This window comes from Odocoileus virginianus, chromosome 27, assembly GCF_023699985.2.
Source record: "Odocoileus virginianus isolate 20LAN1187 ecotype Illinois chromosome 27, Ovbor_1.2, whole genome shotgun sequence".
NCBI classification, from domain to species: domain Eukaryota; kingdom Metazoa; phylum Chordata; class Mammalia; order Artiodactyla; family Cervidae; genus Odocoileus; species Odocoileus virginianus.
The window spans coordinates 30,651,630-30,667,352 of NC_069700.1; the positions used below are offsets into that span (position 1 = coordinate 30,651,630).

The 15,723-nt window shown below is 54.8% G+C and overlaps 1 protein-coding gene across 1 annotated transcript in view; it reads right to left on the reverse strand.

The window, feature by feature from the left end:
• Positions 1-250: 250 nt before the first annotated feature.
• Positions 251-15,723, reverse strand: part of GLP1R (glucagon like peptide 1 receptor) — a 39,584-nt gene continuing 24,111 nt past the window's right edge. The window contains exons 7-13 of the mRNA XM_070456506.1: positions 15,506-15,665; positions 10,940-11,000; positions 10,355-10,424; positions 10,148-10,236; positions 9,668-9,806; positions 8,742-8,783; positions 251-4,998 (exon numbers count right to left, since the gene is read on the reverse strand). Of these exons, the coding sequence (XP_070312607.1) occupies positions 4,831-4,998; positions 8,742-8,783; positions 9,668-9,806; positions 10,148-10,236; positions 10,355-10,424; positions 10,940-11,000; positions 15,506-15,665 (729 nt within the window). The 3' untranslated portion in view covers positions 251-4,830. The remainder of the gene's footprint in view (positions 4,999-8,741; positions 8,784-9,667; positions 9,807-10,147; positions 10,237-10,354; positions 10,425-10,939; positions 11,001-15,505; positions 15,666-15,723) is intronic.

Sequence of the window (15,723 nt, forward strand, 5' to 3'; positions counted from 1 at the left end):
TTAGTGGGAGAAGCTTAGAGGAAATGCAGATTTGGCAAACGCATGAACCATTTGGCAAGATGCAGCTCTGTCAGCTACGAATCTTTCCCCTTTCTGACTATTCTCACTGGCTCCCCTTGCAGAGAGGCCTCAACACCTAACTTGTTATATGTTCCAAACTTGGCTGAGAGCTTTCCCCCCCCACCCCAGATCCAAACATTCTCATATATATATATATATATATATATATATATATATTTTTTTTTTTTTTTTTTTTTTTTTTTTTTCTCCTGGATTGCACTGATGCAGAGATAGTCACACTAGATTGTCCGGGCTGTTGACTGATTACTGAGAGCTTCGACAGGCCCCATCAGGAAAGGTTGCTTAACCCCAATGTAAGTTAGGATCCATGCTCCTGGCTGCAGCCCTTCTCATTGCACTGGAGTGCAGGATGCAGTATATGACTTCAGCCCTGGCTGCGCCCCACTCCTAGCTGTACCCCGGGATTGGTCACGGTCGAGAGCACGGCACTCCTACCACAGCTGGTGGGCTCACCTCTTAACGATGCAGCCGGAGAGAAGCATGGGAAGCCCACTGCAGGGACGGGAGGTGAGAGGGGGTAAATATTGGGCTGAGGAAGAGGTCGGATGCTTCAAGGGGAGAATGTTCCCTTGCTGGATGAGATCCCAAAAAACCGACTAGAATGGCAGAAAGGGAAGAGGGAAAACTCACTACTCAGATAGACTCAGATACAGGCCAAGTCCAAAAGACTTTGAGAGTTAATTGGAAAACAATTATACTTATCTGCTTCCTGCCAATCTGTATCCACAGACAGAGCAGAAGTAATTATAGATACCGTGGATACACTGTGGCATTAAGTGTTTCAAATTATACTGCTTAACAACGCTTCCTTGATACGGGCCCTCAGCGTGGGGGCCAGAGAGCTGGTTTGAGTCAGCAGATAACACTGCAGGGGCATGGTGATGCCATCTGCAGAAATTTCTCACACTGGGTCATGTTTTTCCCCAAGCAAACTTGCTGCAGCCAAGAAAAGGAAAAAAAAAATTGATACTAATTTGGCTTCTGTTGTGTATTTAGCATGTCATTCACAGAGATGTCTTAATGGAGGGAGCCGACATGTCTTTTATAGCTTTCGGCTCCTCGGAGGAGCCAAAAGCGGGGTCAGCACTGTGGATTAGAATCAATTCAGTGGAGGGAAAATAAACCTTCAGAGTGTATCTTGCCTTCCCTGAGCACGTCACGGGCATTAGCAGTAATGGGAGCCCTGTCTGCACATGGAGAGCGAGCATCTAGCTCAGGCTCCCACCGTTCTCACCCCCCAGCCGTGCGGCGCCCTGACCTTCACCGTGGGGAGGGGAATGATTCTGGATCCACCTCTAACTTTATACTGCCATGCACAGGACAACACCCACACCCACACACACACACACACAGTCTTCTTCTAGGAGAAACAGGAAGAAGTGGGGACAGGAGCTGCTGAAACGTGGCCCACACAGATGAGGTGACCAAGCCTTTGGGGACGTGGATGTGAACTGACTCTGTTTGCCCTCGGTGGCAGCTGTGCCATCTTTTCCAGGCTTGCTAGCCTTCTCCAACTTCAGGGAGTACTAGAGAGGCAATGCTGAGGGTCAGGTTTTTAGATCCTTCTCTGGGCTCTTTTAGTCCACTCCTCGGGGCTGTCAGAACACACAGCTTCTCAAACGAGCACAGGCGCATCAGAAAAACACTAAGCCAACCCACTAAAAGAGCGCTGGATTTGTGATTCGAAGTGGCTCCTCGCTGTTTCTGTGTATACTTGAGCTCTGAGGCATTTCATTTCTTAATTTGAAGACAAGGATGAATGAGGTACGTGGGATGACAGCAAAGCACACCCTCCCCTCTTCTCGATGGCATAAATCACCCAAGTGGCACCTGAGCCAACCGACTTGTCTCTCTTTGCCGCTGTGTTTTCTTTTTAACAGAAACGCCACTCCACACTGCCAGCTTTCACTAAGAGTGTCCTGAATGGCCATTTCTATTTTTCATCTATCCTTTCCAGAGGCTTCACTGGACTGGGAGGCAGAAGTTGGCCTGGGTCCTCGCCCAGTTCAGCCACCGTCTAGCAGTGTGACCTTGGGCAGATCACCTCTGTGAGCTTCCCTCCTCAATTCTCCAGATCAGAGCAGTGAGGTGTCCGAGATCTCTCCCTGCTGACTCTCTGAGAACTCCACTGCTGTACTCTCCAGCATAAAAGTGCATTGAGACAACTGCAAATCACTCCTGCAAACCAGGAAAGCTGCGGGAAGGCAACCTTGCAACGTAAGTGGTTTGTCTCAGTTCTGTGGTTTAGCTGCTCCAAAGATTCGGATGAAAAAGATAAGTTGACATGGTTTAAGCCCCTCACAAAGTCAGTGGGGAGCTGGCCAGAGTGCTGAACTCGGCTTCCATTCATGACAGTCATCAGACCTGGCTGCCGGGCTCACACACACAGCACCTTACCCTGCCCCAGGACAGAGGCAAGCAAGAGACTTCGGGCACCAGGCATGTAAACAGCCAGAGGAATTTCTGAGTACACTGCATTCAATCGTTCCCAGATCTGCCAGGGCGCTATATTTAGTTTGGGAGTAACTTTGGACAGAGTGCACTGCCACTCAAATGAATATTAATAGTGCAGGTCTTAGAGCAAAGAAAATATTTCTTCAATTCAGCATCTGGTATGTATCTGACAAGGAAAACGTTGCTCGGTGTTAAAAGGCTTGGGGCAATTGGGGGTGTGATGAGCACTCTGCAATTAGGAATCAGTACCTGGTGGGAAAAGAACTTAGAGCGTAAAACCAATTGTCTGAGCTTCCTTCCCAAGTGCCTAACTAAACACTTTCTCCCCACAATCCTTCCCCTCAAAAATTTGTTTCTGAAGATAATATTAATCTGTCTCTTCGTTGCTGTGGAGTTTATTGATGATTCTCAAAAATCTTCTAGTTTATCCAAAATGGAAACACATGCACCAGAACTGGATCCCACCCAATCAAACCCACCAGCACTCTTCTCACCCTAGCCCTCACTCCAAAGAGAAAACCAATGCCTATTGGGCTGTCTGCCCCACTGACTGGGGAGGCAGAAATGTCCCCACCCCCAGCTCTCAACATTTTCTCAAAGAGGCAGCCTGCACAAATCCTTTCTTTAGCCTGAGGTTCAACTTCCCTATTAACATAGACACGACACTCCACTGAAGCTGAAGTATAAGATATTTTCTGCTTGATGTGTTTTATGTCCCATTATTATTTTTCCTGCACATCCTGTGCCTCTCTGAGGGGCAGAGGAGAGTGTGTCTGGCACAAGGGTTTGGGGGAGGGTTCCCGCCACTCAAAAAAAAGGAGGGAAAGATCAACTCACTTAGGAATTCATCCAAAGACTCTCCCTCTGCCCTCCCAGAAGATGTGAACTCCCAAGGGTTCTCTTCTGCTCTGCGTTCTATACCCATGAGCTCAGTTGCCAGCCTCCATGGCATGGCTGTTCCCCTTCTGTCTGGGTCTCTGCAGTGGTGCTACATGTCTGCTTTTCCTCCGTGGCTAGATTGAAAGGTTTTGCCCATCTAAGCTTCCCTGAGGCTCATTATTTATGGGAAGAGACTGGAGGCAGGGCGAACATTAAATAGCTCAAAGCATGGATGAGTCAAATTAATAACTACGGTACAACCCCAAACAACATCAAAGCCACCACTGTGATTTACTCCTTGTTTCCACCAGGAAAATTCAGAATTGTACGTTTGCACAGACAGAAACTATTCACAGCAAAGACAGAGAAATGAGCAAAGGATATACGAGCTCCCATGTTGGGGGAACTTCACAGGGAAGTGACCAAAGGGAGGGGAAGCCTGCCTCCCTGGTCACGGTGGGGACTGGTAGAGTTTCTTTTTGGTCACATCCCCTAAAGTTAAGAGGGTGCACCCAAACACCCATGCTAGACAGGTAAAAAGTATTTCCATGAGAGGTGCAGGCAGTCTCTCTCGCTCAGCGCCTCTGGGTTCCCAACAGTAGAGAGTAATCTACACTCCCAGCACGGACATTCCTAAAGTCCCCGAGAGGAGCCCCACAGGGTTCTTGAGCATCTCTAGAACAGGAGCCAGAGCTCACACCCGGGGCTGGACCCCTCCGCCGTGAACCTGCCCCGGGAGCAGGCGCCAAAGCAACCCAAACACCCAAGGAAGAAGTGGGGTTCAGAAAGGGGAAACTTTGAGGCACCTTCTCGATGTTCCTTCTCAACACCACCCCCACAACCATTTCTAGAAATCGATGCTGGAGGGTGGACAGTGGGATGAGGGGCCAGAGGAGGGGAAACAAGCCTGTGCCCAGCGTCCCTTAAAGAGGAGGCGGGGGGTGGGTGGTGATGCCAATCAGAGGCAGGCGGAGTCGGCTGCCATCACCCAAGCTCTGTGTTTAGCTGAGGTCGTATCCACCTCTTGCAGAACCATGTCCTCTTACAAGGCCACTAATAAGCCATTGACCTTGCGTTTGAGTCTGGGGCTGATGTTCTGCTCTGTCTGGGGGAACCCCAGGGGCCTTGTGGCTTAACGAGAAGAAATCCTCCTCGTTTTAGCAGCAATTGCTTTTTCCTCTCCACCCGCCAGGGTGATCAAATTAACAGGTTGCTTCTCCTCGGAATAAAATGTGTCCTCGGGTCCCAGGAGGCACTGCCCATCTGCCTGTCTGATGGGCTCAGGATGGGAACGCAGGGAAGTAGTGTGTGTGCCTGTGGCCCTCCCCCGGCCCCCCAGTCCCTGGGAGGGTCTCTCCCACCCGGGGTGGCCAGCCAGGCCGGCAATGAGACCACAGGGAGGGAGGTGCCCGAGTCTCAGCTGCAGGAGGTCTGGCAGGAGGCTGCGTACATGCTGCTGCCCGCTGCGGCCCCGCAGCTGAGGCTGCTGCTGGGACACTTGAAGGGCTTCATGCTGTTCTCCCTCTGGACACGCAGGTGCTCCAGCCGCCAGCGCTCCCAGCTCTTCCGGAACTCCATCTGGACCTTCCGCGGGGAAAGGAGAGAAGCAGAGGCCATCAGGCAAACCAACTGCCCACGAAATGGCCCCGTGATTACATTAGGAGGGAAGGGGAAAAATCCACCGCATTATATTAAGATACAAATCAAGGGCTTCGGGCACCTAAATTAATATCCCCATAAAATTGTTTCTTGTCGTCTCCTATTTTCTGCCTCTTCTCGGGAGGGAGACGGGCTTTGATGATCTAATTGGTCTCTTGCATCTCTAAACTCTTGTGACTCAGCTAAGTACCTTTCACAATCCATCACAGTATCAGTTAGCGGAAGAGAAGGAGTGACAGAGAGATGTGGGGAGAAGGGAGATGGAGAGAGAAGAAAAGGAGAAGAGAGAATCTGCCTTCAGAGCGCTCTTGGATGACGAAGAAGAGGGGCAGCCCACCCCACCCCTCACGGTGTCCACACCAGACCCTTCTAAATTCCCCGAGGGCTTTCATCCTGGCCCCAGGATGGAAGGGAAGAGGAGTTGGGGAGAATGAGGCTAGGACTAGTAGCAGCCTGAAAGAGCAGGCTGCGGACAAAGACTTATCAGCCTGGATTTAAACTAATCCCAGCCAGGAGCTGGTCTCAACCCACAGAGGGTGCAGCCCAGGTGAGTCCAGCCAAGCAGAACTGCTGCCATGCTGGGCTCAACCCACAGAGGGTGCAGCCCAGGTGAGTCCAGCCAAGCAGAACTGCTGCCATGCTGGGCTCAGCCCTCCCCATCAGCAAGAGCTTTCTCGAGATAGCCGAAGCTCGGGGCCCAGGTGGTTAGAGCAGAAAGATACAATCCAAGTAACACTGCAGAGCCCCAGTCCCTTAAGGGCTGTGGTGATGCTGCGGCTGGCTCATGTGGTTCCAGTCCCCCAGACAGGCTGCTGGAAGCGGCACAGCCAGCTCTGGAAGGGCATCCAGAGCGCTCGGCCAGTGGACGCGCCCCTACATCTGCTTTCCAGAGCTTCTCTGATGCGCTCCACACGTGCCACCGGAACTCCCCACACCAGAGTGTCTGGGTCCCAGGCCCGCCCTCTCCGGCTCCATCCAGCAGGGCGGCCAGCTGCCAGCAGCTGTGGGTACATGGCTCACTGCCAAAATCCCATTGGTCCCTGTGCAAACACCCCCCTTCTCTTCCTGCAGGGCTGCTATACATCTCAGCCCAGTAAGGTGCCTGGCGTGGCCACATGCCTATCCCTTAAAAGAACTTTATCTGCACTGAGTGAAGCTGAATGGCCCAGAGCCTGCCTGCCAGGATGGTGCCCGGGTCCCGGGCAGCATCTCCGAGCCCAGGCTGGGGTAAGGGAGGGAGGCTGAGCAGACACCACCCACGGCCCCTGGCTCTTTGCCGGCTCACTGCCCGGGTGAGTGAGTGTGATGCGTGTGTTGACAGCCGGCATGACGATGCCTGAGTCCTGCAGTGGCCTCTGCTTGTGCAGCCGCAGGAAGGCCAATCTTGTGGCTCAGCCCTTCACTGGGGAGATGAGACGAGAGACGGCCAACTGAGGCACATCCCTGGGAAGCCAGCTCAGGGACTAGAGGGGCCTCATGGATACAGGGATTGGACCGGACTGGGACTGTGTCCCCCTCTGTCTCCCTCTCCCTCAGCCCTTTCCCTGAACCTCTGCTGTGCTCCCCACCCCAGTGATAATTGTCATTAGAAACCATCATTTACAGGGCACTTACTATATCCCCAGCATTCACCATAGATTGTTAACTTTCACAGCGACCCTGTGAGGCAGCTCGTGTTAGTCCTTGCTTAAAGGTAAGGAAGGGCTTCCCTGGTGGCTCAGATGGTAAAGAATCTGCCTGTAACGCAGGATACCTGGGTTGATCCCTGGGTCGGGAAGATCCCCTAGAGAAGGGCATGGCAACCCACTCCAGCATTCTTGCCTGGAGAAGCCCATGGACAGAGGAGCCTGGCGGGCTACAGTCCATGAGGTCGCCCAGAGTCAGACATGACTGAGCAACAGAAACTCTCACTCTCACAAAGGAAAGGAAACTGAGGTGCAGAGATTTAAGTATTTCTCCCAGTCTCAGCCAGGATCTGACCCTAGATCTGGGCTGACTCTAAAGCCGGTCTCCTCACCCTCAGTCTCCTGCCACTTGGACTATTTAGGCCACGCTTGTTTCTGGCCGTGTCTCCCCCATCTCGATGGTACCCCACGAGAGCTGGGACCACATCCTCCTCTCAAACCTTGTACAGTGCCCGGCATAGAGCAGGTACTCCATACATGCTCTCTCAATGAGCCAAAGGAATAAACGACTAAACGAGCACCGAACATCAGGTTTCTTCTTTTACTGAGCTCTCCTAATCAAACAACAGAAGACAGCACACACCCTGGACTCCTGTCCTGGCACTCCCGCCAGCATGCTTCCTCACCCTCAGGTGACCCTCATCCCTGCCTCCCAGGTCCCTGGACCGGGCACCATGCCAGGCTCTGAGGTTTGGGATGAGTTGGGGGGCCACGCAGCTGGGCAGGAGCAGAACCGGGACCAGCACTCAGGCTCCTGAGTCAACAGAGCCACAGCGAAGCCACCCCCGGGCCTCCTCCCCTGGGCCCACGCCCTGCCACTGGCAGCTGGGTCAGGCCTTGGCGGCCACGCGGGCCAAATGCCAGGCTCACACGTATCCGGTATTGCTATGGCAACCCTGGGTCTGGACAACAGCTCTTATGGACAGAGGGCTCGGCCCAGGAACCACAAGTGCTTGGGGACATACATGTCTGTCTGTGTGTCTGGAGGAGCCGGGTCTGAGACGTCTGTGGATGGTTGAAAGGAACCAGGCGGTGCACCTGGGCAAGGCAGGTGCTCTGGGTCCTCCGAGCATGGTCTCTTGGACCCCACGGCACCAGCCTGAGTGGGGAGGTCAGTGGGGATCGGGGCAGCAAGACCCCCCTGCTCCCACCCCAGCCACCAGGAAGTCACTGGAGGAGCACTCCTCTTTCCCGTGGTGGGCGGGGCTCTGGCCTGTATTTACTGAAGGTGCTTTCTCCCTCCAGGAAGAATTTATCCCAATCCCAACTCTGCACTATTTCCAGGCCAGACCTGGAGTGTGTCTCTGACTCTCTCTGATCTTCCAACGTTCTCACGTGAGAGAAATGAGAGTCTCGAAACGAGAATTTCAGTAGGAAAACTTTTTGGGGGGAGGAAGAGACAAGCAAATGAGACGGTGGTTTTTAAAGCCCCAAGCATGTGACTTGTAACAGTCACCACTCTTTACATCACATGGAATTTTCCCTGCCCAGCCCTGTTCGTTCACTCAGCGCCTCAATGCTCGAGATCTGTGATCTATTTGTGTGTGCACATGTGCGTAAGTACACATGCATGGGCCCACATAGGACATCTGAGGAGTGGGGGCCAGTTTCTCATATTTCTGCACCCCCACTGACATTCAAACCCTACCTTCTCCACTCCCACCCCCAGCATCAGGAGCCCCTTCACATGAGGCTGTGTCTTCCGCAAGCTCATGTATGGTTAGGGCATCCTGTCCACAGTGTGTGTGTGTGTGTGTGTGTGTGTGTGTGTGTGTATGTTGGGTGGGGGAAGAGAGAGAGAGAGGGTGATGGAGAAAACCATACCCAGGGAACAACACAGGGACAAGACACCTCCTGAGCTCCGGTGCCTCAGTGGGGTGAGTGGCGGTTTCAGCTAAGAAGCCTGAGCAACCCCACCGGACAACTCCGGGACAGTCAGTGTAGCAGCCCCACCAGGGGTCCACATCCCTCCACGGGCCTTACCTCGTTGTTGACAAAGCAGTAGAGGATGGCCACCATTAGCCCCTGGAAACAAGAGTTGTGTCAGCAGGAGGAAGCGGAGGGAGGCGCCCTGCAGGCAGGCCTGTCTGAAGCTCCCTGGGGCTCCAGCCTCAGCATCTCCCTCCCGAGACTGGGCAGCCAAGGCAGGCGCAGGAATGGGGGTAGTGGGTTCCTTCTCCTTTTGTTTCCAGAGGGATGAGAAGGACCCTTGCTCAGAAACTGCAGAATTTCTTCAACCAACCTCTCCTGGAAGAGGTCCGATCCAAGAAAGTACACTTATCACATGGAATTTTCCCTGCTTGGCCCTATTCGTTCACTTAGGAGCCCCAGTGCTCCAGACCTGTGATCTATTTGTGTGTGTGCGTACATGTGCGAAGTGCACACACATGGGCCCACACAGACATCTGAGGAGTTGGGCCAGTTTCTCACATTTCTGCACCCCTGTTGATATTCAACTCCCCACCCTCAGCAACAACTAATACTAGTGGAGAGGCTCAGTTCTCAGCTTGGGAAACTATGTGACCTGGAAATCTCGTTTTAACATTGCTGAGCCTCAGTTTCCTCCTCTGTAAAATGGGATACTCCTGCACACCGCCTGGGATTCTGGGAGGATGAAGTGCACAATGTCTGCAAAGCACCTGCCACCAGCAAGCAGCCCAGGGGATGGCAGGTGCTCTGCCAGGCTGGGTGCCCAAGGTAACATGCAGGAAAGCTTCTTATCCAGCGCGCTCACAGAGGAGACTGGCCTAGGTGTCAGGGTACCTGGGACTCTGGCTCTGCTCCAACCACATCCCCTGGGGAGGGGCCGCTTTTAGCCCAGGCCCCGGGCTGCCCCTTGGTGGTGCAGGCTGTTCTCGCCCCGCCCCCACCCTGGGACTTCTGGAGTGGGGCCCCCGCCGCGAGGTCACCTGGAAGGAGGTGAAGGAGAGCTCCGTGAACAGCTTGACAAAGCGCAGCACTCCCCGGGCATGCTCGTCCATCACGAAGGCGAAGATGACCTCATGCGTCCCCAGCAGGGGGATGAGTGTCAGGGTGGACTTGGCGAGCCTGGGGGGGTGGGACAGGGACATCATTCTGGACCTCTCTCGTGGCCTCTGCTCCCCATCCTGTGCTCCCGGCGCCCACCAAGGCCTGCCATCTGGGTCACAGAACCCTCCCCCACCAAATACCCTGGGACGGGCTGCCTGGAGGGGAGGAAGTAAGAGATGGATACCCCAGAAGCCCAGGGGCTGCCCAGGTACAGGGGTGAGACAAGACCTGGGGGCTCAGCCAGGCCTGGGTGGAGGAATAAAGATCTCCTAGGGATCCAAGCTCCGCACACCAGGACTTCCATCTCTGCCCCAAGGAAGGGCTCAGGGTGCCCGACAAGGGCGGCTCCATTACATCACCTGCACTTGGTGTCCGTCTTGCACATGAGGTTGGCTTTCAGTTTGGACACCACAAGGCAGATGACCCGGACAAAGATGAGAAAGTTCACCTGCAGGGCAGAGGGGAGGGCGACTGGAGGCCCCCTCAAAACGCCCTGGCAACCCCATCCTCCCTGAGTGCCCGGGCCCACCGCAGCTCCCACACCGCCTGCCCACAGCATCACTCACCCCAATGGCGAAGAGGATGGGCAGCCGGATTATGAGCCAGTAATTCATGTTGGAGTTCCTGGTCCAACAGCTGGCCGGAGAGAGACACACAGGCCCCGGCTCGGGCACACAAGCCCCCAGCAGGCGCCAGGCAGCCCCATACACAAGGGAGTGCAAAGTGACACACACATACACACACAGCCACACAAACACGGCCACCGGTCACCTGACAACCAGCCCCAGGACACACACACACACAGAGTCCTAAACACAGAGATACACATAGCCCCTTCATGTGCCTACAATCACAGTCACATGTGTCCTCAGCAGCACACACAAATAACATGAACATTTCACTCACAGTTGTTACGGGAAAACCTGTAGGGGGACATCACCTACTCCCACAGACCATCACCCTTGTCATCATAAAAGCCAGGGAAGGGGAAGGTGGGAGATTACAGAATAAATTCATAAATTTAGCTCCTGGTGCCTCAGTTTACCCTCCTAAGAGGCAGTAACTGCACACCCCAGGAGCCAAGGAATCCCATGGGGTTTGAGGACGGTGACCTCAGCACACCCCTCACCCCCTCAGAGCAGGACACTCACCCCTCGTCCTCATAGAGGTACTTGACGATGCCCCAGGGGATGACAAACAGCAGGGGGACACCTAAGAGGATAGAGTGGGAGAGAGAGGGCAGAGGGGCTGGCAGGCCAGAGCCAGTGCCAGACACACCTGGAGGCCCCCATCCGGGCTCTCCCACCTCCAGCCCCGCTCTTTGCCTGACCCCTGGCCACGTTTTCTAACAGGTATAGAGCTAGGCTGGCGTGGGTGCTTCAGAAAAGCAGCAGCAAGAGCCACCCTTCCCACCTCCCCACACTCTTCCCTAGAGAGCGGTCCCCACCACATGGGGCCCATGACTGTCTTCACAGTCTACCCCTTCCCATGGGCCAGGGCCCAACTCTTTGATGCCACCCACCCCTGCCTGGGCCCACATACCCATTTCAGTCAACTCCTATAGCACTGAAAGCCCCTCCAGGTACCCGCCCCAGTCCCCACGCAGCTGCCCGTGGCTGGGTGGGGAAGCCTGGAGCAGAGACAGGAGCCCTGTCCTTGACACAGCCCAACTGACCATTCACGGGGGCCACAGTAACACCAGCTATCACAACGCTGCCCACATGGACGAGGCGGGACAGTGTGGCAGATGGCCTCTAGGATGACCCCCAATCACCCCACCCGTGGTATTCACAGCTGGGTGTGGTCCACACTGGATCCAGATTGGTCTGTGTGACCAACATACAGCAGAAGTGATAGCATATCATTTCTGAGATTAGGCTAGAAAAGGTCTTCAAGATTGTAAAAGGCAGGTCTTGGACTCTTTCTCTCTTAATTCCGTCACTTGCCCTGGGGGACACCAGCTGCTGGGTCATGTGGGCACTCAGAGAGCCCAGTGTGGTGAGGAATGGAGGCCTCCAGCCAACAGATAGCAAAGACCTGAGCTTCCTGCCAACAACCTAGACAGTGAGCTTGGAAGTGGATCCTCCAATCCATTAAGCCTTGAGGTGATAGCTACCCTGGCCAACAGCTCCACGACACCTCTCTTGGAGATCCTAAGCCCGAGGCGGGCAACTCAGTTGAACTCGGAATTCTGACCATAGAAACTGCGAGATACAGTTGTTTTAAATATCTAAGTGAGAGGTCATTTGTTACACAGTCATAGGTAAATAATACACTGGCTTCTCCTTCCTTAAGGACAGAACCTAATTCATCTGCAGGGCCTCAGTGACCATCTCCCTCTGGAGTTCAGTATATGTTCGCTAACTTACGATTGGATTGTCAGACTTGGCTGTTGGTCCAGTGATTAAGAATCTGCCTGCCAATGTAGGGGACACGGGTTTGATCCCCGGCCTGGGAAGATTCCACATGCTGCGGAGCAACTAAGCCCGTGGGCCACAACTACTGAGCTCACACACCCTAGAGCCTGTGCTCTGCAACAAGGGAAGACACCACAGTGAGAAGCCCGTGCACCACAACTAGAGTAGACCCTGCTTGCCTCAGCTAGAGAAAGCTGGTCTGCAGCAATGAAGACCCAGCACAGTCAAAAAAAATTTTTTTAATTGGATGGTCCATCCTCATGTGAGAGTCGAGGAGCTGCATCAGCAGCTAAAGAGGCCACAGGTGGGACTAGAACACAGGACTGCAATCCCACCACCTAGTGGCTTTCAGCACCAACCCTGTCCAAGCCTGTCTCTATTGGTGCCTCTCAGGGGTGGAGATGTGGGTGTCCGAGAAGAATAAGTGTGCATCTTAAGGTGCGCAGACAGGATGTGTGTGAGGTGGTAGTGGGGAGTCCATGTGTACGCATGTGTGGCTTCAGGAAGCACATTTCCAGGGCAGAACCCACTTCATCACCTTTCCTGCTGCCATCACCCACATCCTCAACACATGGATGTCCACTCAACAGCAGCTACCGAGCAGCTTGCGCTCCAGAGCAACTGTACTTGACTGTGCAGATGATCAAGGCTGGAGGAAGCAGCATGGCTCACGGCTGACCAGCATGATCATCAGATACCCTTCTCCTTAGTTATTTATTTTTACATAACCCCGACCTCCCAGCATCCATGTTGCTTTAGTAATAGGCCTTCGCGAGACTGGGCAAGAGGCAGACAGCTTCCCAAGGCTCCAGCACATAGCACAGAGCCTGTCACATAGAAGATGCCCAGTAAGAATGGAATGAATGAATGAAAGAGTCAGTGTATCAGTGAGACAAGGGAAGCTGTGCAGGCAAGAACAAGCCAATGCCCAGAGCCACACACACATCTGCAAACCTCTGTCTTCGACATCCCCAGTCCCCTACTGGCTTTTTTCTGAGACCCCACCCCAGGACAGGGGAGCTCACTCACGTTAAAAACCAGATCTGGTGAACTTTATTCATGCATCAGCATCTCCTTAACGAAGTCTTAAAAAAACTGCAGGCACAGCTCTGCCGCTTGCAAACATTACACACTCCCTGCTGGCTTCATCTTTCTCCCATTTAGAAAATCAACAAGACAGGCTAGAGAAAAAGGCTTGAATGAAGACACACAGATTGGCTCTGAGAAGTGATGATTTCCTCGTGTGTCACATGCCTCCCCCCTGAGAGGCCTCCTTCTGGTGGGTTATGGGAGTGTCTAGCCACCCATGGACAACAGCAGAGGCTGACATGCCTTTTGGGGATTCTCCTGCTGTATCAGAGTCCTAATTTTAATTCCTGCATTTGCATATGAAGCTAGAAGGTGTTTCCCAAGCATCCCACTTGGACCAAGAGCCTCCTAGCATCACAGAAGAGCTCTGGGCTCTCAGTGACTCGTCTGTCTGTCCTGTCTTTGCTCCTCTGTCTCTCCCCATCCCAATTCCTCAAGAAAAGGATGATATGAGTAGGAAGAGGGGGTCCCCCAGGGTCCTGCCCTTCTGCTCCCTCAGACTCTGGGTCCCAAGCTCAGGCATGAGGTGATGGTAAAAGACTGGAACCCCCTCCCTCACTGCCCACTCAGAGACCTCAGGAACACTGTGTTCCAGCCCCCCAAAGTCTCCACCCACCACCCATGCGCCTCTGCACACATCACACCTTTCCTTCCATCACTTCCGCCCTCAAGTCACCATGGTGATGGCACTCCAGCGCTGATGCTATTTCCCAGAATGGACAGGCACAGGCCCCCACCCTGAGGACCACCTTCCCGGAGCTCCCCTTCATGGCCTAACTCCACCCACCCCTCCAGTTGGTTGCAGAGCTCTTCAGCTTTGCCCACTGCCAGTCTGATGCCCCTGTAGGATGAAGAGGCCTGGGAGGGGAGGAGGCTAGGCAGGGGAGGGCTGGGCGCTGGGGGGAGAGGGGAGGAGGCGCAGGAGGGAGGAGCTGCGCCCCGAGGCAGGCCCACCTGCCCACTGCGGGACCGAGCTTGCTCGGCCGGGCTCTCAGGGGCTAAAGAAAGCCTGGCGTGACAGGCAACGGGGCCCAGGGCCTGGGAGTCAGGAGGCCTGGGCCCGGAGCCTGCTCTCTACTGCCTCGCCCTCAGGACACTGATCACATGAAAGCCCCTTCTCAGATGCTCTTCTGCAGCAGGGCCTATGGAACGAAGTAGCCAAAGAGCATCATCAACAAGGGCTGAAGTGTGAGGGTGGGAGCAGGGCAGCGGAGGGGACCAGACAGAGCCCAGACCCAGGGGCCAGGAACCCAGGGCACTTCCCAAGGAGGCGGGCAGGACCAGGCTCAGCCTGGCAGGGGCTCAGGGGAAACAGCCAGTCTGGGAAAGGGGGGGATTTAAGGGGGGAGCATGGAAATGGGAAGAGAGTGGGTCCCATTACGGTGTGAGAGGCCCAGAGACTGCCGGCTCCTGGCTCCATCCCAGGTGGGTGCCCGTGGGCCCCTCCAGAGGAAGTGCTGATGCATCTGTTTCTGGGGTAGAGGTGGAGGTCGGGGGTGGAGGCTGGTAGGGGGTGCTTCCAGGATGGGTGCCACAGCCCCTGCCCCACCCCCACGCCATTCTCACTGGAATCCCATGTGGAGAGAGGCAGAAGCACAACCAGAAATGTTCCAGCAAAAAAAAAAGACACAGTGGTTCTCGGCAAACTTTTTTGGCCAGAACATTTCCAGCTGGGCTCCAGGCACTTCCGGGGTCCACCCTTTTGCTCAGCTGGCTTCTGGCTGACCCTCTCCCATCCCCTCACTCAGCTCTCCTCTTCTTCATCATCGTGTGACAGAGCCATGCCCCTCGGCCCCATACCCAGGGACCCAGGACTGTTCACTTCCCTCAGGGCTGAGGTGTCCAGGACTGGGTGTGGGGCTCTGTCCCCCAAGGGTCTTAGGGGCCAGGATCTTTAAGACTGGTACCATGACTGCCAATGGTGTATGTCATGCATTTGGCCAGAGAGGCAAAAGCCTCTGCTTCCTTTAAGGGGGGAGAGTCACGCAAAGGCAGGGAGGCTGGACAGTGCCTTGACAGTCCCATCGGCAGCGAGTCCTGTGCCCAGGACGGGGTTCTCCAAGGTGGCCCCACCCCTTGGCCCAGCCGTGTGTTCTGAGTACCAGGCTGGCCCCCTGTGTAGCCTGAAGGCAGCAGCTCCAAGAGGGATCAGGGTCTCCCCCCGCTGCGCTCAGTCGGGGTAGGGGTGAGATGACGGGCGGTGGGCCTTACCCCAGCCAATGCTCAGGTACAGCCTGAAGGCGCGCTGCTCGGAGAAGACGGACAGGGCCAGCAGCGTGTACAGGTACACCCCCTCCACCAGGAGCCAGTAGTAGTTGGCCGCCACGCAGTACTGCATGAGCAGGAACACCAGGCGACAGCCCAGAGACTCCTGGGGGCACAGGAAGGGTCCCCAGGGCACAACAGCTCTGCCCCTGCCTCTCTTGACC